Below are 24,539 nucleotides of genomic sequence, written 5' to 3'. Positions count from 1 at the left end.
ACAGTACTCCTAGCTTCTAGTCAAGAAGATCTGCAAACACTACTTAATAGTGTCGTTGAGAGTTGTAGGGAGGCAGGTCTGGATCTGAACATACGGAAAATCAAAACACTCGTAATAAGTAAACAACAGCATATAAAACCGTCTATATATGTAAATAATACCAAACTTGAGCAAGTTGATAAAATTGTTTACCTTGGACAGCAATTAAATTGTAACGCAGAAAGTCACGGCGAAATTAGATCTAGGATAGAGCAGGCTAGAGCGGCTTTTAGAAGGATGTCCAAGGTAACAGAGACCTAAAATTGGCATTGAGGATCCACCTACTTCGCTGCTACGTGTTCTCGGTCTTACTTTATGATGTCGAGTCCTGGACTGTGAATAAAATCGATCTAAATCGCCTTGAGGCTTTCGAAATGTGGTGCTATAGAAGAATTTTAAAAGGTTCCTGGGTGGAGAAGATTCGAAACTCCACAATACTAGAATGTCTCAGCCAGAATACTGAGATCATAAAAAGCATCAAGCAGAGAAAGCTGGAGTATTTCGGACATGTAATGGGAGGTAACAAATACAGGTTGCTACCAAATATCATGCAAGGAAAAATAGCAGGTAAACGCAGTCCAGGTCGAAGAAGAACCTCATGGTTGAAGAACTTGCGAGATTGGTAAGGTGTAGATACAAGCATGCTATTTAGGGTGGCAGTGAATAAAATTAAGACAGCTATGATGGTAACCAACGTTCTGAAAGGACATGGTACATGAAGAAGAACATTTTGTTAATTTTCGGTTTAAATTTTATAGCTGAATTCAGAGTCTACTATACGCCCTCAACTACTCCAATATGAACGAATTGGAGCTCCACAATTTGAATTTATAGACCACTATGTTCATATGCAGTCTTTTTCAAAACTCTATACAGTAACACTTCAGTCCTTGATCTTTAAAATGCCACTAATTAGGTTCCTTAATTGTAATAAAGCTATGAATTAAAAAAAGGTGACTAACTGCGTACCTAATTGTAGGACGACTTTTTTCTTTTTAAACTTGTGAAAAATTCCAACTTTTCGAATATGAAAAAATAATTTTTTCCCGGGAAATATCAAAAAGTTATTCAAAATGTTTATAAGCAAAACACTGCAATATTTTTGCAATTAAATTTTGCAATGTCGCAAATGGTTTTTAGTGGTAAAACGAAAGTTCTTAAACTGGTGCATTTTCCGCTTTAAATTATTAATAATTAAAAAAAAAACAACTCTAGGAAATCTAAGATTTCCTACATGGCGAACCTAAATTCCAAAGCAGAGAGATTGATGAATTAATCTGCAAGAGAATCTATAACTTGCAGTCGACATGCCGTTCATCACGGTAAAAATTCTTAGTGAATTCAGTTTCTAGTACTCGAAACAGAGTAAAGAAATAAAACAGAAAGACGGTATAAGATTTAATTTCGATTGCAGGGCATCTGCAAGCCGCTTATACGTATTTCAACCTCTTTAGGTCTCATCAGAACGACTGCATATGTCAAAATATTCAGAAATATTCAAAGTTCAGGATAGATCAGGAAAATTTTTAAAAACGGCAACGTTGCATCTGTCATATTACGTACTCAGTTCAACCCAAAAATAAATTGGTGATAGGAATAAAAAAAAAGAGGATAAAGCTAGGAGGAGAACAGATGCGGGAAAATATAAACAAATTGAATATTAGAAATTTTAGGGATAAGATACCAAATGGTATTTGTCTAGGTGTCTGGACCTTAAATTTAAACTGAAATTTAAAATATTTATTATGTATGGCTTTCTATTCACTTCATACTTTATAATGCTCTAAAAATACGGATTCTGTATTTCAATGCATATTTATGTTTGCTGTTTTATAAGAGTATTAAATAATATTTATATAAATAAATAGTTTTAAATATATTGTCCATCTTGATTGTGCTATCTTTAACCGCATGTCACTTTTCAACCAATGTTGCCATATTTTCAAAAATATTGTTTAGTGCAAAATTTTGTAAAAATATAAAAATACAAAATATAAATTTGTGAAAAATAAAGATTTTGTTTTTATTTTGCCTTTCATTAGATATGTTTATATTAGTTTCGATTACGTTGAGTTAGGTTTGGTCAGGTTTGTGTTCGAAAGGATTATGGTGGAGAAGGGCACCATCGTCGACGTGACGACCGTGGTCCCCCAGGGATTTGCATTGGGCACGCCGCTATGGAACCTGGCAATTGAGGGAGTTATGAACTGTTAATACGGAGAGGGTACAACCCCCTTCGCATTCGTGAATGACCTCGCTGTGCTGGTAGTGGAGCGGGATAAGCCAGATCTCAAATACCGGGTTCAGAACGCAGAAGGCGTCGTAAAAAAAATGGATGACGCAGCACGGACTGAAACTCATGGCAAAGAAAACCGAAGCCATTATTCTGAAGGAGAAGAGAAACAGTCAAAGTGTGGAACTACAATGTACAGCACGAGCACGTGTGGGAGATGGCCCGGAAAGCTGAGAATAATGCGACTGTGTTGGGGAGGGTTTTACCCAACATTGAGGGACCCAAATCCGAAAGGAGGAGGGCCTTATAGGCTGTTGTGTAGTCGATCGTCCTCTACGCGGCACCAATCTGGAGTGAGGAGGTAGAGATAACGGCCTACAGGAGACTCATGCCACGAATGGACAGAACAAGTCTGTTGCAAGTGACATGCGCCTACATGACTGCGTCTGCGGCAGTCTTAGGGGCTATCACTGGATGTGTTCCGCAGCATCTGTTGGCAGTGGAAAGAAAATACCTGTATGAGAAAAGAGAATGAAATCCTACTATAGCCGAGAGAAGACAGGAAAGGAAAAGGTCAAATGAAAGATGACTGGAAAAACGCGGTTTGCAGACATGCTAATCATGAAGATGGACAGGGAGCCTCCTTGCTGACAGTCTGTGGATAAATGAATGTAGTGTTTCGGAGGTGATGCTATCCTTACAGGGGCCATTCCGCTTTACCGCGAAAAATTTTACCGTACATTAACAATCCACTATTCACTATATATATATATATATATATATATATATATATATATATATATATATATATATATATATATATATATATATATATATATATATATATATATATTCATTAACTTAGTTCAATTCACACTGATTAACATAGAAAGGAACAGGAAGTTGTAGACAAAACACGACACAGAAATTTCTGGAAATAACTGTTAACGGTAGCGGGAATAACGGACAAATACTTACTCGTCATTGTTTCATATAAATTAAAAATTGCAGAATTCATAAAATAGTATAACCAAAATGTACTTTTTAATAGCTTCCTCTCTTTATATTTGAAGCATGCAACATATGCATTATAATAACATTCCAACACTGCCAAACCCAAATATTTTATTTCATGGTTGACATTTGCGGCTATATTCAGCTTGTACTTTCGGTAAACTCAACCATATTATTATTTCAAATATAAATTTTTTAAATGTTTACTCCGTAAAATTATAAATTCCGTTAAATTATAAATATGGCAACATTGCGAATGTATATAAAATACCAATTATTATGTAGATGCGCAAGAGTTTTTTTCAATAGACTACTTAATTTAAATAAATTTTATCTTATTTTGTATATTATATTATTTTATCTTATATTTTTATAACACCTTTTGTTGTAATATCCGATTTTTTCATGATTTTTTTTTATTTTAAAAGTTTTTTGTACTTTTTTAGTTTCTGAAAATAAATTCCTAAAATAGCCCTTCATAGAAAGCCTTTTAATTGCAAAAATAGCTATTTAAAATAGCTTTAGCTGATATTTAAAATAATTCAGTACAAATGTCAACAACGGCAACGCTGCAGGTGTAATTTTGTACGTACTCTAAAGCGAACCGAATGAGAATTTCGTACGAAGCGATAATCGATTGTATTATTCCGCATATGTTCTATTATCAGTTAAGTATCTTACAATCTTATAATTTATAGAAAAATTTACTCACCTGGCCTTTTTATGCACTCTCTTTTCGTACAGGACAATCCCTTTTTGCATATCTTCATACTTGTACACTGCCGAAACGGTAACGAAACTCATTTCTGTACTTCCCGTTTCGTCTGTTACGCTATCACTAGCTACTGCTTTATTGTCTATGCATGACTTATCGCTGGAATCGTTCGTGATTAAAGTTATCGAGAAAATATTTTTGTTTAGCAAACTGTTCGATGAGCAAGTCATGTAATCGCTGCTATTTTCCACAATGTTGCTTTCTAGGAAAATAGAAGATGGTTTTTCTAAAGGTTTAGAAGTTATATTGAAATTATTGTGGACATTATTAGCTGCCAAAATTTTTTGATCGCCATAATTTGGTTTTAAGTTTATAGTTTCGTAATTATACGGATTTATCTGTTGTCCGGTTTGTTCAGAAGCAGATTCTTTTGAATTAGGTAATGAAACGATACCACTTTCACTAGAAACTTCTTTAGTTTCGTTTTTATGGTCCGATTCGGCAGAATCAAACCCGCTTGAAATCACGCCATTATTCTCTCTTTCTACGTCTTCTATAGACATAGATTTTCTATGTTTTATCTTTATTTTCTTCTTGTAAGACTTCCTAAACGTCAAATTTTTATTTTTGTTATTCTCGTTTTCAGATTCGTCAAATGAACTTTCATAGGGTAGAGGCTTGTCCTCGTCTGTGAGGTTATTTGGAACAGAATGCTCTTTAATAAACGTCTTTCCACCTCTATCGTCGATGTGAGTGTCGAACCAGTTCAAGACGTACTTGGTCGTGTCTGGTTGGGGCAGGTTCGGTAAATTTTTAATTAGATTATTTACATTAATACTGTCGGTTTTGCTGCAGACTTCGTACTCTCCTGTTGCATATCCGTTATTTACAAATACTTTATCTAAAAATAATAAACTAGCGTCAATAAAGTAGTAATAGCAAAGAAAGTTTACAAAATAGGATCAATGGATTCAATTGAACGTTATTAGTACTTTGTAGCGGTGTAGTAACCACTTTTCTACGATCTCGGTAGTAATAGGTCTACTTTGTAAAGAAAAGCGGCTCAAGGGGACCAAAGAGAAAAAGATCAGGTGGTAATAAGCTGATTGTACACAAGAACATTACGAAGGCCTCGTTGTTCGAGAGATTAAGAAGAGTATCAAAAGAAATTTAACACTTTGACTGCGCATGGCTTGCTGGTGAGCCATAAGCTCATTCAAAATAAACACGTTAGTATTTCAACAGCATTAAAGGTACAATCTGTTATTATACAAACAATCTGTTAATATCCAATACCTTCTTCAAACAACATCCTAGAAGGCTATACACATGGAAATCACATGCAGACAGAATTGTTAGAAATCAAATTTCATTTGATCAAAATCAGACTTCATTTTGCTCAATAACACCTTTAAGAAGTACATACAATCTACGGAAACATACCCTGGAGCTGATATACATAGCGATCACAATCCAATTATAATGGATTTTAGATTAAAGATTTCTCAAAGTCAAAAAGAAAACAGTGACAAGAAAAATAGACATCTCACAACTGAAGAACCCTGAACAGAAAAAAGAAATAAGTATCAAGCTAGAGGAAGAAATAAAAACTTGATACGAAAACTTGATACAGACAGACATTGAAGTAACAATCAGCGAATCAAGAATACAAACGAATCAACAAAATCATTAAGACAAAAGTGCAGGGAGGCGAAAGAAAACTGGATGTCAACAAAATTCCTAGAAATCGAACAACTTCAGGAAAAATACGACACCTTTAATATTCATAAAAAAGTAGAAGAAATGACAGGTAGACACAAAAGGAGACAAGCAACAATATTAAAAAGTGATAATAACGAAATAATTATGGGTACAAAATACAAACTAGAGAGATGGAAAGAATACATAGAAACTCTTTTTGACGACGATAGACCTTGTTCTCCACCATCCACAGATAATCGAATAAATGAAAAAGGCCCAGAAATAACCAAAGAAGAAGTGATCCACGCAGTAAAATCTCAGAAAGATGGAAAAGTCACCGGTCCAGACAATATCAATGTCGAAATACTAAAACTAATTGCAGATAACGAAAGTAAAAGCCTAGACTTAATAACAGCACTATTCAATAAGATATATGACACAGGTAAAATACCAACAGACTGGTTAAAATCAACATTCGTAGCATTACCTAAAAAATCGAATTCCTCACAATGCGATGATTATCGAATATTAAGCTTGATGTCTCATTGCCTTAAAACTTTTCTCAGAATTATCCATACACGAATTTACAAGAAGTGCGAGTTCCATATGAGTGACACTCAATTCGGATTTCGAAACGGATTGGGAACACGAGAGGCTCTTTTTGCTTTAAATGTGTTAACGCAACGATGCAGAGACATGAATGTAGATGTATATGCATGTTTTATTGACTATCGAAAAGCATTTGACTGCGTTAACCATCAAAAGATGATCGAAATTCTGAGAACAACTGGAGTTGACGAACAAGACTTTTGTGAATTATCTCAGAACTATACTGGCACCAAACGGCAACAATCGAAATAGAGCACACAACATTCGAAGATATACAAATCCGACGAGGAGTGAGACAGGGTTGCGTCTTAACACCGTTACTGTTTCATTTGTTTCGGAGTCTATATTCAGAGAAGCATTAGACGAGGTCCAAGGCGGAATTAAGATTAACGGAATCAGCATAGACAACATCAGATATGCTGATGATACCGTCTTAATAGCAAGCAACGCACAAGTACTACGAAATATAATAAATGCGGTAGTTCACCACAGCGAAATGTTCGGTTTACATCTAAACGTTTTCAAAACTAAAATTCTAGTATTTTCAAAGACACCAATAAACTTACATGTGTATGCCAAGGGTCAAATAATACAACAGGTAAATTCCATAAAATATTTGGGAGCAAATATCAATAGTCAGTATAATCCAAAAAAAGAAATCCTATCAAGAATCGAACAAGGAAGGAAAGCATTCATAAGCATGAAAACATTTTTTACAAGATCAGACCTTAGTCTGCGGCTTAGAATCCGAATGATCAGTTTTTTCTGTCTTACTGTATGGCTGTGAAAGTTGGATAATGGACTCCCAAAAAGAGAAAAGAATAGATGCCTTTGAGATGTATATATACAGCCGAATGTTGAGAATTCCATGGGTACAAAGAGTTATTAATGTTGAGGTACTTCGTCGCATGTGTAAACAAAAAGAATTACTAAGAATAATCAAAGAGAGGAAAATGCAATACTTGAGTCATGTGTTGAGAGGCGAAAGATACGAATTACTTTAAGTTATTTTGGAAGGAAAAGTACAGGGCAAAAGATCAGTAGGAAGACGCCAGAACTCGTGGCTAAAAGACCTGAGGAGATGGTTCGACCGCACATCCGCAGAAATCTTTCGCGCAGCAGTTTCCAAAACTACAATTGCCATTTGGATCGCCAACCTTCGAAAGGAGACGGCGCCATGAGAAAAAGAATTAGAGGTACGTGTTTGTGAATATGTAAGCGTGTTGTTTAGAACATAACCTACCTAAAACTATTAGCCCTTTTAAGTTTTTCTTTTTTTTTAACTAAATATGGATAAACCAAAAAAACGTAAAATACCTTTAAAAGAAGATAAACTTTTAAACATATTGAAGAATTCCGATGATGATTATTATTCAGATTTTGATTATAAGTGGTCGGGACTGCGGTTGGGGTGAATCGAATTCGGAAGAGCATACAGATGATGAGGAAGGTAATATAGGTAATTGATTTTTATGATACTTTGTTACAAAAAAAATGTTATAGGTGCAATTGATGATATATATCCATTCAAGAGTCAGAGGTTACAAATGATGTTATTGATGTTATTTTGCAGTGGTCCGATATACCGGGGAAATGAAAAAGTTCCAGTTGACTAAAAAAAAGCAACTTCTACAAACAATTCCAGGCAATAAGGAACCTATCGAGCTTTTAGATTTATTGTTGATGATGAACTAGTAATTTTATTTGTTGAGGAAACTAATCGTTATACTGAAGTGCTTTTTTGTTCGGAAGGAATTACTGAGAAGTCCAGAGTTACACGATGGAAACTTATTACATTCGAAGAAATGTTAACTTTCTTAGCACTAGTGTTGCACACAGTAACAATAAAGTTAAATAGATTACAAGATTACTGGAAAGGTCACTATCTGTTTAATATAAAATGCTTCGCTGAGCACATGAGTCGTGACAGATTTCTATTAATCATGAGATGTTTATACAGTATAGGTAAAAGTTTATGGTCGGTATTGACTTTACGTGAGATATTTAAAAGGAGAGAGGTATATTAGGTCCGGCCTTTATATCGCCGAACATGCATGAGTGGATATAATAAAAAAGGGGAAGTTCAACGTTGCCAAACTTATTGGTTTTATTTGACCTGTTGTCTTTTTAGCATTTAAATAATGTTCTAACATAATCAAATTTGGGCGAGATGGATTTAAATGGCAGCTTACTGTTTTTTTATTGGGAATATGCCACAATTTTACTTTACAATAATTGTAATAAAACATTTTGATTTCCACTTCGGAAATCGTTTTATATAAATAAAATTTATTAATGTTTCGTATTTTAAGTACGATTTCCGAATTAAAAATCTAAACGTCAAAGTAAGCTTATTTTAAAGTCACATGGTGCCTTATTCTCATTAAAAATAATAAAATGCACAATGCTTCATACGAAATTATTTGGCAACGTCTCGTCTCCCGATCTCTCGATTCGTCAAAGCACCGAATCAAAATAAGGATAGAGGTAACGAATAGAGGTGGTTCGTTAAAGTTTTAATCGTAAACCGATTTTCGTAAACAAGTTACTATGATTGTTTAACAGTAGTTTCAAGTAAGAGAGTACCTACATAAACAAACATAATGGCTATTATCGTTTATACACAATATTTATTGAAGTGAAAGAAACTAATGAAGAATATATTTATTTTAACTTGAAAAATAAACTAAACAATACTACCCGATATTAGTAATTGTACTACGTCGGGTACTATGGATATAAGGTTACCGTTTGCTAAAATTCCCTAGAGGAAAACTACAATAAAATACTAAAGGAGAATGAAAAAATGAAGCAGGAGCTACAGAAATTGAAAAGAGATATGGAAGGGTATGATAAAAGGAACTGAGAGAATAATATTTTTTAACAAGGCTAACAATTGATACCAGTAATGCAAATCCAGGACACGACACAGGACCACCAATCACTCAAGACGAAGTCAAAGCCGCAATTAAAGCAACCAAAGCAGGTAAAGCACGAGGGCCCGACAACTTTCATTCAGAATTTCTAAAAATCATGGGAGACAAAGGAGTAAAATGGCTTACGACAACGTTCAATAAAATTTATGACTCGGGAAAAGATCCCAGAGAGCTGGTTAAAATCTACATTTATCGCTATACATAAAAAACCTAATGCAAAAAATGCGAAGAGCATCGTATTATCAGTCTAATGAGCCACATTCTTAAGACCTTCTTAAAGACAATACACAGAAGAATTTATTAGAAATGCGAGTCACCGATCTCTCGAACGCAGTTTGGATTCAGGGATGCGTTAGGTACAAGAGAAGCCTTGTTCGTGGTTCAGGTATTATTTCAAAGGTGCAGAGACGTCAACTGCGATATTTATGTATGCTTTATCGATTACCAGAAAGCTTTCGACAGAATCAAGCACGATAAGCTCATGGATATACTAAAGGCAACTGATCTGGATAACAAAGACCTTCGAGTAATCAAGAACATATACTACAACCAATCAGCAACCATTCAGGTGAAAGACCAACTAACAGAAGAGGCTGCAATAAAGAGAGGAGTAAGACAGGGCTGCATACTCTCTCCCCTATTATTTAACGTCTATTCGGAACACGTCATGAGCCAGGCCTTAGAGCATATCGAAGAGGGTATTCTCATAAATGGTGAGCGACTGAATAACATCAGATATGCAGACGACACCATCCTGTTTGCAGACAGTTTAGAAGGTTTACAGACACTAGTAACGTAATTGTGGAGAGTCAGTCAAGATTGCGGGCTTGATTTTAACATCAAGAAAACAAAGTACATGGTAAAAGTACAAAGTACATCTTGTAAGAAGCATATTCCACCTAGTCAATTACTGGTAGATCAGCAACAAATACTACAAGTGCCCCGTTACTACTATTTAGGAACCACCATAAACGACCAATGGGACCACTCAGTTGAGATCAAACAAAGAATTAAAAAAGCCAGGTCAGCATTTCTCAGAATGAGCAAAATATTTAAGAGCCACGACCTACCCTTAAAAACGAAAATCCGTTTATTGAGATGCTACGTGTTTACAGTGCTGCTCTATGGGGTTGAATCATGGCCACTAACCGAGGCATCCATGGGAAAACTCGAGGCGTTTGAGATGTGGTGTTATAGACGGATACTGAGGATCTCCTGAGTGGACCGAATAACAAACATTGAGGTTCTACGTCGGATGGATAAAACATGTGAAATTATATCCACAGTGAAACAGCGCAAGCTAGAATATCTTGGACATAGATAGAATATCTTGGACATAGACGAAACGATCATAGATATAACCTGCTGCAACTTATATTACAGGGAAAGGTTTACAGGGAAAGGTCTACGGAAAGAGGGGACCAGGAAGAAGAATATCTTGGCTCCAGAACTTACGAAAATGGTTTTCCTTGACCACTTCAGGACTATTTCGAGCTCCGGTCAATAAAGTTAGAATTCTAGTAGCCAACATCCGTAACGGATAAGAAGAAGAAGAAGAATGCAAATGATTGGGAAAAGTCCAATGAAACCACTTACAGAAACTTTTCTGGAAACTATTTTCAAACGTGTTCGAAAGACTTTCATACTGCATACTGAAAAACCGTACAAAATACGTTTGAATCACGACATTAAACGATCTGCAAGACAAATCTGGAAACAACTGACTCTTAACAAAACGCTTTTATTGCTAAAATATCCAAATCCTCTACTACAATTGGTTATTTGAATCTTCTAGTTCCTTCTACCGAGTCAACAATTGCAGTGACCTCTATATATCTCTTTAATACAACTTTTATATCGTTTATCAAGCTGTTACAGAAAAAATAGATGTGCATAAACTCTCGTAGATTGTGCCGAATGTTTACAATAAGTTTTTTTGTAATTATGGATATCAATGTCATCAGAAGTAGTAAACTAACACTAAAAATATCATCGATACAGCGTCCAATTCATGTTTATGTCTGTACTCGATAATATTACGACGACGAATACAATTATTGACGTTATCTTATAGATATAATATATAATGTAGACTGGCTTGTTATCTGCGGTTCCGTACCAAAGGGATAAAATAAACACAATACGTCTTAATGAATATAGAAACAGCAAATATGATTGAACATATCTAAAGCCTCATTCAAAAGCTCTAAAAGCGGCTACAGACACAACTGCAAGCTTGTCCAGCATGCTTGTTCAATATTTTTGTACAAGTATGCACAATTTGCCTTTGGCACCACACGTCCAAGCATGCTTGATAAAAATAGGGGTAGTTTAATAACATATATCGAGCTCGGACGACGATACGCTCGCTTTGGCCGCTTTTGTTCTTGTGAAAAAAGAAAATCCCGAATAAAAAAACGTGCGGTGTGGTGTAAACAATGGTTGATGAAAAGGAAAACCTATTCTCACATTAGCTTACTAAGTGAGCTGAAAATATATCCGCGTAACTGGCACAATTATCTTAGAATGGATGAACAGACGTATTTAAACCTTTTGTATCTTGTCTCTTGTGAAAACAGGTGGTAGTACCAAAGTGTGGGCTCAAACGTGCCAAAGACATGGCTGATTTTGGTATTCTTGAATAAACTCTTCCAATAATTCACGGTTAACCTTTTTGAGATCACTAGTCATGACGAAAATTACTCAAATGCTACCTTACAAAGCAACACAACGGACGTTAACTTGTTCAAGCTTGAAAATCTTGGGTACACACGTACCGTTTTGCTTGCGCAAGCGCGCTTAATTCAAGCATGCATAATTAAGATCCTTTCAATTCTCAAACCGCTTGTACAATCATAAAGCTTGCACCACATTTCCCTACAGACACGCAAGCGTGCTTGTACAAGAAGATTGAACAAGCATGCTGGACAAGCTTGCATGTGTGTCTGTAGCCGCCTTTATACTTTCTGTATCTACATCAGATATAATATGCAAGCCCGAAAATGTAGCAAAAACTTGCATGTCACAAAAAAGATTCTTTACAAAATGTGCTGCGTGACTAGAAATCCATAATCAAATGTTATGTACTTTTGTTTTAGTTTTATATTGCTAATACCGGTTCTCGTATAATTTTAAATTTGTCAACTTTAGCAATAGCAGTGATAAACGTAAATGTGCTAAAAGTAAGACAATAATAATTTATTATACATTTATTTCAATCATTCATTAAAATAAATTTTCAGTTGATTTTTGCAAACATTAACTCTACAATCTTTTTATATTTTGCAGAATTGCAAGTCTATAAACCTGATAAATATGATTCTAATAGTGATTCGAATCCATATGCAACTTATGTGGACGGTGAATATTATGAACCAACTTCAGACTCTTTATCCGAGGAGGAATATCACATCCTGAAAAATTGGTATCAAATAGTGGCTTTGAAGTGACGTCAGCTCCGGCTCATGGTGAAGTTTTTATATTGTTTAATTCTTCTTCTTCTTCAGCCTTAAGTAATCCAACTTTGGACATAGGCCTCCCCCAAATTAATTCAGTGTCTTCTATTTTGCGCCACTTGCTTCCAGTTGTGTCCTCCGATCTTCTTAATATCATCAGCCCATCTCATTTGTGGTCTTCCTCTGCTTCTCTTTCCTAACCATGGCCTCCAGTGTTGTATTTCGTGGTTCCATCTCTTATCCTTTAGTCGGGCATTGTGTCCTGCGAAGCCCCATTTTAATTTGGCAGCATGTTCTCCTGCGTCTTTTACTTTCGTTTTGCTTCTAATCCATTTGTTTGTTTTTTGTCTATAAGTCTCACCCCGAGCATTGATCTTTCCATCGCTCTTTGTGCTTTTACTATTTTATCCATATTGGACTTGGTGAGTGTCCACGTCTGTGAACCGTACGTGAGTATAGGGAGGATACACTGATCGTAAATTCTGGTTTTCAAATACTGTTCTATTTTAGTGCTTTTCAAGATCCAACTCAGTTTTCCAAATCCTGCGAACGCTAACCTTATTGCTCTGGTAATTTCGGCAGTTTGATTTTCTTTGTTAATTTTCATTATCTGTCCTAGGTAGATGTATTCGCTTACTGTTTCTAAATTTATGTCGTTCAATGTTATTTCTGGAATGTTCGGTGTATTTGTCATTATTTTTGTTTTTTCCAAGTTCATCTTAAGACCTACTTTTCCGAAGCTTGAAATAGTTGCTTCATCATGGTCTGTAGTTCTTCGAAACTTGTAGCAAATATTACAATGTCATCAGCGTATCTTAAATGACTCAGTTTTCTTCCATTAACATTTACTCCCTTATCTGCCCAGTTAATGTCTTTGAACACGTCTTCAAGTCCAAGTATGAATAGCTTTGGTGAGATAACATCTCCCTGGCGAACTCCTCTGTTGATTGGTATAGCTTTGGTTTTCGCATCAATTTGTATTTTCATTGTAGCTTTCTTGTAAATATTGTGTATGAGCATTCTGTATCGGGAGTCTATCCTGCAGTTGTTCATAGCTCTCTCTATGGCCCAAAGTTCTATGGAGTCGAATGCCTTTTCATAATCAACGAAGCCAATATATAAGTTCAAGTGATATTCATTGGGTTTCTCTATTTCTTTCTCATTGTTTAATTCACGTGCACAAAATAACACAGATTTTTTAGTTCCGCCGAGGAGAGCAAGAAAAAGACAAATAAAAGAAGAAGAATGGAAAATAATGAAGGTAAAGAAAGCAAGAACAAGTGGAAAAGAATATAAAACGAAAAAAGGTAAAACTATCAAAAAAAGGGAAATGGAATTTTGGGAGACCGATTGCAGGTGTGACTGCATGAAAATATCCGAAAATGATGCAATAAGTATTTTTACAAAGTCTTACAAACAAGTTACATTGGTTCCTATATTAAGAAGGTCCCTCCTAAGAGAGTAAAAGCTGAGGCACGCTATTACAAAGAATTTGGCACCCATATTCTCCTGATGAGCTTTAGAGTCTGCAAGACGTTCTTCTTGAAACTGTTAGGAATAACTAATCGCAAATTTAATACGGTGTGTAATAAACTATCCAAGGAAGGATTTCTGCAAGCCGATCAACGTGGCAAACATCCACCATGGAACAAAATAAGTAAAGAGAGACGTGATGACGTCATATCACACATCAAAATGTTTTCGAGATATAAGAGCCATCATTCTCGATTACAAAATCTGCCTCTAGATGTCTAGCTACTGATCTAAATATCAAAAAGATGTACACACTCTCTTGAATGGTGCTCATAATTGAACAAAGTACCAGTAAAGGAAACATACTATATGCATATTTATTGAACTGAGTTTAATTTGAAATTTCATAAACCTCATTCAGATACATGCGAAGGGGGTTGAACAATTTAATAAAAAATGTCCCCAGTAACGAAGTAATCTCACAAAGTAAAACAGAGCTGGAGGTACATCATAGAGTTGTAGAAAGTGTCGTAGCTGCCAAGAAAAAAGACATCGCGTATTGCTCAGAATACTCTCTCTTAACTCGCTTAATATGCTTTGACTTGGAAAAAACGCTAGCTACGCCCCTGGTCACTACTAATAAGGTATATTATCTCAGACAGCTGTGGACATATAATTTTTGCATACATGAAGTAATTTCTGGTAAATCTTACATGTATACTTGGAATGAAACAACTGCTGCACGAGGCTCTCAAGAAGTTGGTTCTTGTCTGGTGAAGGTGAATTTTAAACTCCTATATTTGTCTGAAAATTCAATGCTAACTTTTTTATTCAATGTTTAGTATGTTAAGCAGCTGGCCTCAGATGTTAAACATCTAATTGCCTATTCTGATTCCTGTGGAGGACAAAATAAAAATAAAAACATAGCTAAGCTATTCATGTATCTGGTTCAATGTACTACTCTGGTAAGAATAGACCACAAATTTTATGAAAGTGGGCATTCATACATGGAATGCGATAGATCTTTCGGCCAAATTGAAAAAAGGAAGAAGAAATACCCTCATGTATTTAAGGATTTAAGGAATTTAAGGACATTATTATATGATATACCGCCTTGCCATTACCAATTTTATATTGATTTGCCTCATGAAGATAAAAAAGAAAAGAACGCAAGAAAAACAGTTGATCCAACCCAGTTAGATATTACCGCTGACTCTTGACGTAGATGTAAATATACTACCAACTCAGGCATTAAAAATCGAAGATGATATAGACAACGATGTTCCAGAGCTGTTGGACTAAGATTATGGTGATTAATTAATTAATGTTCATGTTATTATGTTTATTATCTAAGCTAAAATAAGTTTGCTATTTTCACTAATAAAACATTGCGAAATACCAAGATTTATAAATTTATTTGCAGACAAAACGGTACAAGTGAACAAAAAAACAAAAAAGATCAATTTTTGAAAAAGTGTCTTATGCTAACAAAATTTATGACAGTGCAACATATAAGTTGCTGAAGAAACGAAGAATTAAATGCCTCTCTAGATTTTACAATAACACAAAAACTTGAACATTGAATAACTCTAATTACTATTTAAATGCGAATAAGCCACAATTAAAGGTTAAATTACGTTTATTGACGTTTCAATTTCCACTTCGGAAATCGTTCTCAAAATACAAACATTAGTTTTAACTAATGTTTGTATTTTGAGAACGATTTCCGAAGTGGAAAAATTAAAACGTCAATATACGTAATTTAACCTTTAATTGTGGCTTATTCCCATTTAAATAGTAATTACTTTAAAATGCCACAAGAAAATAGCCTGAGAACAATATTGAATAACTCTATTTCTATTTTTTGTAAGTTGTACCCTTTTGCTTCTAACCTCTTCAATTCCAAACTCAACTATCTTTAAGAAACAAAACAATTATCTTACCTAAATTATATTGAAAACAGTCTTCTTTCTCCATATTATAAAGAACATCGTACTTGCTAGGTAAATACGACTTGAGGAGATCCAGGCAATCCAGATAAGATTCTTTCGTGGCATAGTGGATGGGTGTCATCCAGTTGGAATCCCTGGATTCAGGATCGCCTCCGAACTTTAACAGCATCTCGAGAATTTCCATTCTTCCCCATGCTGCAGCTATATGAACAGGCGTTAAACCATCATCAGAACTGCAAAAAGACAAGAAAACTACATATGCAGATTTGTGGACTAAAACCATCTGTAAATATTGTTAAAACAGTTCCATTTTTAGAGATTTATTCCGTATAGACATAGAGAAAGCCGCTTGCTAAAAAGAAGAAGTATTAAACATCTAGATATTCTAGACGTCATCGAAGTATTCCAAAATTTCTCGTAACGTCAGAAAATACTAAAAGCAAAAAGTTTATTTTCCCATCTTCTTCTTCTTTGTCAACCATTTTCCATCCACTCCTGAATGTAGATCTCTCCCAATTGCTTCCATCTTTCTCTATCTTGCGCCAATCTAATCCACTGTTTGCCTGCCACTGTTCTTATGTCATCTACCCATCTTTTTTGAGGTCTTCTCATGCTTCTTGTTGTCGTCCTTGGTCTCCATTCTAGAATTCTCCGTGTCCACCTGTTGTCATTATATCGGGCTACGTGACCTGCCTAGCGCCATTTCATTTTTGCAATTTCTTCCGCAATATCCCTAATCTTCGTTCTACGTCTTATCTCGGTGTTTCTAATCTTGTCTCTTAGTGATATTCCAAGCATGATTCGTTCCATTGCTCTTTGCGTTGTTTCTAATTTTTTAGCAGATTTTTTGGTAAGGGCTACTGTCTCCAAGCCGTAAGTACAAACTGGTAGTATGCATGTGTTATACACCTTTTTCTTTAAGTTTACAGGAATGGAGGTGTTTTTCAAGATATATGCTAATTTGCCGAAAGCGCCCCATGCCAGTTGTGTTCTTCATTTAATTTCAGCATCTTGATTTGGTTTTCCTAGTTTGATAACATGACCTAGATATACATAATGTTCAACTACTATTTTCCCATAGAACTAGTTAAACAGTTGTGATAATCTGAAAACTGCATACATATAGCATGCATAGTTAATGCGAAAAGATTAGTATGACGTTGTTTTGTTATCAGAGAGAGACCAAATATAGTATGAAATTAGTACCGACATACGAGCTTGTTTTTAACACTTTCTTCTTCTTCAGCCTGTATTCGACTTGTTTGTTATCATCTGCCCACCTCTTCTGTGGTCTGCCTACTTCTCGCCTGTTCTCTCTTGGTCTCCAGTTTGTTAATCTCTCATGGTCTCCAGTCCATATGTAGTTACAGGCAAGATACATTTGTCATAAACTCTACGTTTTAGACACATTGGTATATCTTTATTCTTCAATATAAAGCTTAACTTGCTGAAAGCTACCCAAGACAATTGTATGCGTCTTTTTATTTCGGCTATTTGGTTTTCTTTACCGATTTTAACGGTATGTCCAAGATACACAATACACATATGTCCAAAAGTTTGGAATATTGGAATATTTCATCTTTTTATTGATTTCTATATATAAAATCTTCTGAATAGTTGAACATTATTTTATTTTAATTTTCAACAATACTAAATAAATCTCAAAATCAGATAAATGATATGCAAAAAAATTATTTATTCTCTTGGAGTGAAAAACTTACAATGTACAACTTACATTTAAAAATAAATTAGTATAGAAAAAAATAATAAAACTAATTAATAGTATTTCCTCCATTGACCTGTATGCATTTTTGTAGGCGATTTGGCATGCTGCCGATCAACTGGTCGAGCTGGGCTTGCGGAATTCTCTCCCATTCTTCACGAGCAGCATCTTTTACTTCTCAAAGTGTAATAGGGGGATTGTTTCGCTCCTTGATGCGTGTTTTGGGAATGTCCCAAGCATGTTCAATAACGTTCATGTCGGGGGAATTCGAAGGCCACTGTAATGTAGATATTCCTTCTTCTTTCAGAAAATTTTGTACTGCTGCTGTTCGATGAGGAGGTGCGTTGTCATGCATAAACGCAAATTCATCACGTACTGCCCCTCGGAATAGACGTACGACAGGATTTAAAACTTCCTAGATGTACACAGCACCAGTAGCTCTTCTCTCCAGTACCAGCAGTGGCGTCCGTGTACCACTCGTAATACCACCCCAAACCATAATACTGCCACCTTCAAATGGGACACGCAGTTGGGCTGTTTCTAGTCGGGCTTGTCGTCCTGGGGCCCTCCAAACCAGTGTTCTTCGCGAATCAGATACCAAGCCAATTTTTGACTGATCAGAGAACATCCCGTTATTCCAGTTAGGACCATGATGCACCATTTCTCTAGCCCATTGCAACCTTACTATTTTGTGTTGGTAGGTTAGTTTAGGAACACGTAGCGGTCTTTTACGATACAAATTTACCGCATTTAGTCTGCGTGTTGTTGTTTGCCGTAAAATATTCAGTCCTTGAAGCCTAGAAATTTCTCTGGATATACCACTTGTAGATTGCAGACGATTTCTACGAGCTATTAATGTTATTTGCCAGTCTTGTGCTGCTGTTGTACATCGACTTCTACCACTTCTGGGACGATCCTTGACGTGATTTGTATCTTGGATTTTTTTTAAATGTTTGATACAGCACTCTGAGTAACATCAACAATATTCGCGATATAACTTTGACTAAAGCTCTGTTGTAACAAAGCAATTACTATAGATCTGTCAAAATGAGATATCACGTTTCTAGGCATTTTTAAACGGCTCAATTTAAATTTAAACAAAGACTGAAATAATGTATAAATACGATAATCAGTTGAATGTGACCAAAATCATACAAAAACGATTCAAATTTTTTATCATTTTCATTTAAAAACGCTCTAGAATAAAAATCAACAACAGTTTTAAAACCACCATAGGCGTAGATATATTATTTGTACGTATTCCAAACTTTTGGACATGTGTGTATATATATAGTGGTCTACATTTTCAAGACTGACGTTGTTAATAACAATATTAGTTTGTAAATTACTCATTATTTTTGTTTTCTGAAGGGTCATTTTAAGACCTATTTTATTTGACTGCTGATTTAATTCCTTGAGCATTTGCTCCAGTTCCTTGATATCTGTACTAAATAATACTATGTCGTCCGCAAACCTCAAATGACGTAAACGTACACCTGTTTGCTCCCAGTCGAGCTGTTTAAATACATTTTCCAATGCTAAGGTAAAAAGCTTTGGTAAATAGTATCACCTTGTCTAACACCTTTACCAAGACGCATTTTTTCAGTTTTTTCGTCTTCATTGATTCTGATGTGGAATGTGGCATGTTCATAAATGTTTTTAATAAGTGTAGTGTACCGTGAGTCTATTCGAGTATCCCTCAGGGCTAACAAAAAGAACCAAGTTTCAATACTATCGAAAGCCTTGTGAAAGTCAATAAATGCAATACGTAGAGGTACATTATATTCTGTGGTTTTTCCTACCAGTTTTCTGATGGTTTTTAAGTGATCGTTAGTACCAAACCCTTTTCTAAATCCCGCCTGTTCAACCGGTTGATATAAATCAAGTTTTTGTGTTATGCGGTTGGTTATTATTCTTGTTAGCAATTTGTATAAGTGTGGCAACAAACTTATAGGTCTGTAGTAGTGTCTCCTTTCTTGTGTAAAAGTATTATTTCGTCGTTTTCCCACAGACTGGCTATTATTTTTTCTGTTAGACACTTACTCAACAAAACTTTCACAACCTCTACAACGATGTTGACGCCCATTTTTAATATTTCAGACGTTATACGATCTTCACCAGGAGTTTTTTTATTTTTCATTTGCTGTAAGGCATGTCTAATTTCCCAATAAGTTATTTTAGGGAGAGTTTCCGAGCCGACATTTAGAATAAATTATTCTATGGTCTGTTCCGGAGTTCTGTATAGTAGATGTATACAGATTCTCACAGAACGTTTGTATTTCCTTGATTATTTGAGTTTTTTCCGTCACCGTATTCCCCTGTTGGATTTTGCTTTTAGTTATCTTTGATTTTCCTTTAGTTAAATTTGATTTCAATATTCTCATGTTTCTATTGTTTTCGATGGTTTGCAATATTTGTTTTGTTTGATAGGCTCGCAAGTCAGACCGTATGCTCTTTTTAACTTTATTGTTGATAGCCTTATACTCAGGTGATTCTTTTGATGTTCTTCTTCTTTCTTCCACTAAATCCAGTATTGTTTATTTTAATTTCGTTTTTTTCGGATTTTTATTTTTACCACAGATCTTTTTTGCAGTTGATATTATGTCATTCGTTAATTTTTGTGTTATTTCATTTATATCTTTCGTGTTGAATAGTGGTAGAGGTCCTAGTCTCTTTTTTAGTTCACTTTGCTATTCCTCTTGATTCATTTCGAGTGCTTCTATATTTGGTAATTTATCCTGTGTTAATAATTTTCTTCTATCGAATTTCGTATTTACTTCTATTCGCACCCTAACTAATCGATGATCACTACCAGTGTTGACAGAATTTAATACAGTAACATCTTTAGCAATGTTTTTGAAGTTAGAGAGTATTGAAGTCAATTTAATTTTTACTTTGCCGTCTGGGCTGTGCTACGTCGGGCTTTTTAACATCAATTAAATTCTTAAAAAGGATTAGAATTTCCAATATGACCGCTAACAACTGTCAAAGTTCTGACGTCTGATATAAAAATATACAAATATAACCAATTTCCTACAAAATTTCCGTTTTTAGAAACACCAGCAGCAAAATTTGATACTAAAATACTAAATATTTATTGTATTTTTAATTAAACGTTTGTTTTGATTGACCGCATGTAACATGACATTATAAATGATTCACCTCCGGGTTGCAATAAAGAAAGTTCACAATACCAAGCGATTATTGTTACAATTGATTTATGTATTGGCTTTATTACAAACAATAACAACAGTCACGACAAGAAACTATTATTGTTTATCGACAGATTCATTCATGTGTAAGGAGGAAAGGGAACTAGAATTAACTGGTTTAGTGACATTATATATACAATTATGTTATGGGGCAAATAACACAGATTTATATAGTATGTATTGCTTATAGATAAATATATGCATCTTTAGAAATACAAAACTCATAGCGATCATTGAGAATTTCTTTTTTATAAAGGGTGTTCCGTAATGGAATTTAGTTTTTGAATAAATGAAACTCCGTTACCCTACATGTTAAAATAAGTTTAATTAAACATTTAAAATCAAAAGACATGCGGATTTTAATGTTTAAATAAAAGGTCTTTTAAATGTTGACCGTCTTGTTCCTGGCACTGCTCCAATCTGGATCTTAAGCTAGCAAAAACAGCGTCTCGAATACGTTGTTTTAACTGTGCTGTGGTTGCTGGGGGGTCAGTGTATACCACACTCTTTAGGTATCCTCACAAAAAAAGTCCAGCGGAGTTGGATCAGGCAATCGTGGCGGAAAGGGGATATCACCGGTTAATGCGATGACGGTGCCTGGAAACAATTCTCTAACCGCGCTCATCGAGAGAATGGCTGTATGTGGTGTGGCACCATCTTGTTGGAACCAGGTGCCGTCTTCATTATAACTCGGAAAATTCTGTAGTTCGGGACGCAAGAAAATTTCTTACCATGTCGACATACCGCTCGCTGGTTACACTTACATTGCGTTCATTTGGATTTTCAAAGAAATATGGCCCAATTATTCCGTGTGCAGACATGCCACACCACACGGTCACTTTTTAGAATGGAGTTGCTTCTGGTGTAATTGTCGTGGATTCTCATTAGCCCAGTGTTCACAAAACTGACGACGAGCTATGGTGAACGAATCATTGACTTTATAAGTATGCCTCCAGCATATAAGCGCGTTGTTCACTCGACCACTGCGCCATGGCTTCTGAGCTTCTGACAATACCACACAATACTGACAATGAATTCTCTACAAATCCGCACGATTCTACGAGGCGACGGCAGTGGTACGACTTCATACCATTGCACAGGGTCGGCATAAGGCTCATTTGAAAACTAAATTTTATTATGGAACACCCTTTATGCAGGTCTTAATGAAAAGAAAACTTGGAAGTAAATGCAAACAAGGTAATTATGTTCGCAACTAAAGAGTGGATGAATTATTTTCTTTATGTCATACTAGTTTATTACTGTGTTTTTATTGCTTAGTTACCAACTACGTAATAGTGTACTTTATGGCCCGCAAGAGCGTAAAGATACAAACAAAAAGATACGATTTACGTGGCGTAGCAACATAACACGGACGATGGGTTTGTAACATCGTCGCCCTCTGGGCATAAACATCTATTTATAAAAAGATTAAAGAGTACTTATAGTGTAGGAGCCAGGTGGTTGTGTATTCACTTTTATGTTCCGTCTGTACCTTGACGTTTTTTATGTTTTTTGGTGCGTAGATTCGATTTTTCGCGGGTACCAGGCCGAAAACCTGTCAGATAATTTGTTATTAACAATTTAATTGTTTAAATGATTGTATCTCTTAAACTATTAGAGATATTTAATTTTACCAAAATGAATATTTTTCTTTTTGAAAAAAATGAATAAAATTGTATTTGGTAAACTTTGATGCGATTGTTATAACCAGAACTATAACTAATTTCTTAAAAAACAATTGCAAAGTAAGCATTCGATGAGAAAAAATGAGGAATACTCTCGAGAGAGAGTGTACACTAAATTACCACCCAGACGAGAACATCGACTTCATAGAAGAAGTCGACAAAGAGAAAGACCCGCGGACCTAAACGAAAACATCCCTCCTACATCACCGGGGGAGTTAAACGAGCTAATTAAAAACAAATTGCCGAAAAAAGCACCTGAACCAGATCAAATAACGAACAGGGCTCTAAAATACTTACCGGCCAGAGCCATAGTATATCTAACAAATATTATAAATGCGATGCTAAGATTCAAGAAATTCCCAAAATTTTCCCAATTTCCCAAATTCCCAGATGGAAAGAGACCCATGTCATAATGCTACCAAAACCAGGAAAAGATAGCATATTCCCGCAAAATTACAGGCCAATAAGCTTACTACCTGCAATCAGTAAGATTGTAGAGAGAGTAATACTCAGCAGACTCCAAGCCGAAACAGACAGATTAGATATAATACCAGAAGCACAATTCGGTTTCAGATCAGAGCACTCCATCGAGTTCAAGTACTCAGATTAACAGAGTACATAGCAGCTGCATTTAACGATAAACAATATACAGGAGCTGCCTTCTTAGACCTAAGCAAAGCTTTCGACAGAGTCTGGCATAAAGGACTACTTTATAAAATGAGAAGATACAGTTACAGCGGGGCAATGACAAGACTAATCTCTTCGTACTTGAGCAATTGTAGTTTCAGAGTTCGAATAGGACAAGTCCTATCAGAACTCGGGAACCCGGAGGCTGGAGTGCCACAGGGAGCAGTAATGTCACCTCTGCTGTACATAATATATACAGCAGACATATCTAGAACACCAGGAACTCTACTAAGTCTATATGCCGATGACACAGCGATAGCGGCCAAACATAGAAACATAGGCATTGCGGTAAACTTACAAACAGCGCTAGACAATATAAAAGAGTGGAGTTTAAAATGGAAAATCGCATTAAACTCCGAAAAAACGCAGGCAGTACTTTTCAAAGAGAGGCACCAACAACCAGGGGAACAAGTGACTGTGCAAAACAACCCCATCAAGTGGAAAAGCGAAGCGGAATACCTAGGAGTAATCATGGAGTAATCATGGATAAAGGCTTAAGATTTAACAAGCACGTAGACGCCATAATACAAAAAGCCAACATGGCAAAAGCGTCAATAAAAGGTCTAGCAGGAAGAAAAAGCAAACTGCGAATGAAAACTAAAATAAGACTAATATACCTATAGTATAATTCTTTCTATACTAACATATGCATCTCTCACATGGGGACACATATGCAACTCAACAAAAAAGAAAATACAAGCGGCACACAACAACAGCCTAAGAGAAGCAGCCAACGTACCGAGCTACGTTGCAGAAAGATTCCTCTTTAGAGAATTACAGCACATTAGAGTGACTGAAATAATGAAAGAAGAAGCAAGGACAAAGTTCGCGGAGATAGAAATCCATCCAAGTCACATAATGCGAGAGATCATGAGGTACGACGCTTTCCACCGATGGAAGCACAAAAGACCTAAACAACAGATAGTGGAATAAAATCAAACGTTACTAGAGAGAAAATCAATAAAAACACCATAGAGAAACAAAAATCACTAGAGAGAAAACATTACAAAAAAAAAACAATAACAACACATAAAGAGGATAGTTGGTAGCTCTAAAAACTCGAGGACAAACGCAAGTACAGTGTAGGCCCAGTTAATTTAATTTG

At 35.5% G+C, this 24,539-nt stretch overlaps 1 protein-coding gene across 1 annotated transcript in view; it reads right to left on the bottom strand.

Annotated features, from left to right (window-relative positions):
• Positions 1-24,539, bottom strand: part of LOC140447417 (uncharacterized) — a 54,408-nt gene that overhangs the window by 11,221 nt on the left and 18,648 nt on the right. The window contains exons 3-4 of the mRNA XM_072540057.1: positions 16,119-16,360; positions 3,999-4,902 (exon numbers count right to left, since the gene is read on the bottom strand). Coding sequence (XP_072396158.1) covers positions 3,999-4,902; positions 16,119-16,360 — 1,146 coding nt within the window. The remainder of the gene's footprint in view (positions 1-3,998; positions 4,903-16,118; positions 16,361-24,539) is intronic.

This window comes from Diabrotica undecimpunctata, chromosome 8, assembly GCF_040954645.1.
Source record: "Diabrotica undecimpunctata isolate CICGRU chromosome 8, icDiaUnde3, whole genome shotgun sequence".
NCBI lineage: Eukaryota > Metazoa > Arthropoda > Insecta > Coleoptera > Chrysomelidae > Diabrotica > Diabrotica undecimpunctata.
This window is presented reverse-complemented; position numbering and strand designations above follow the sequence as displayed.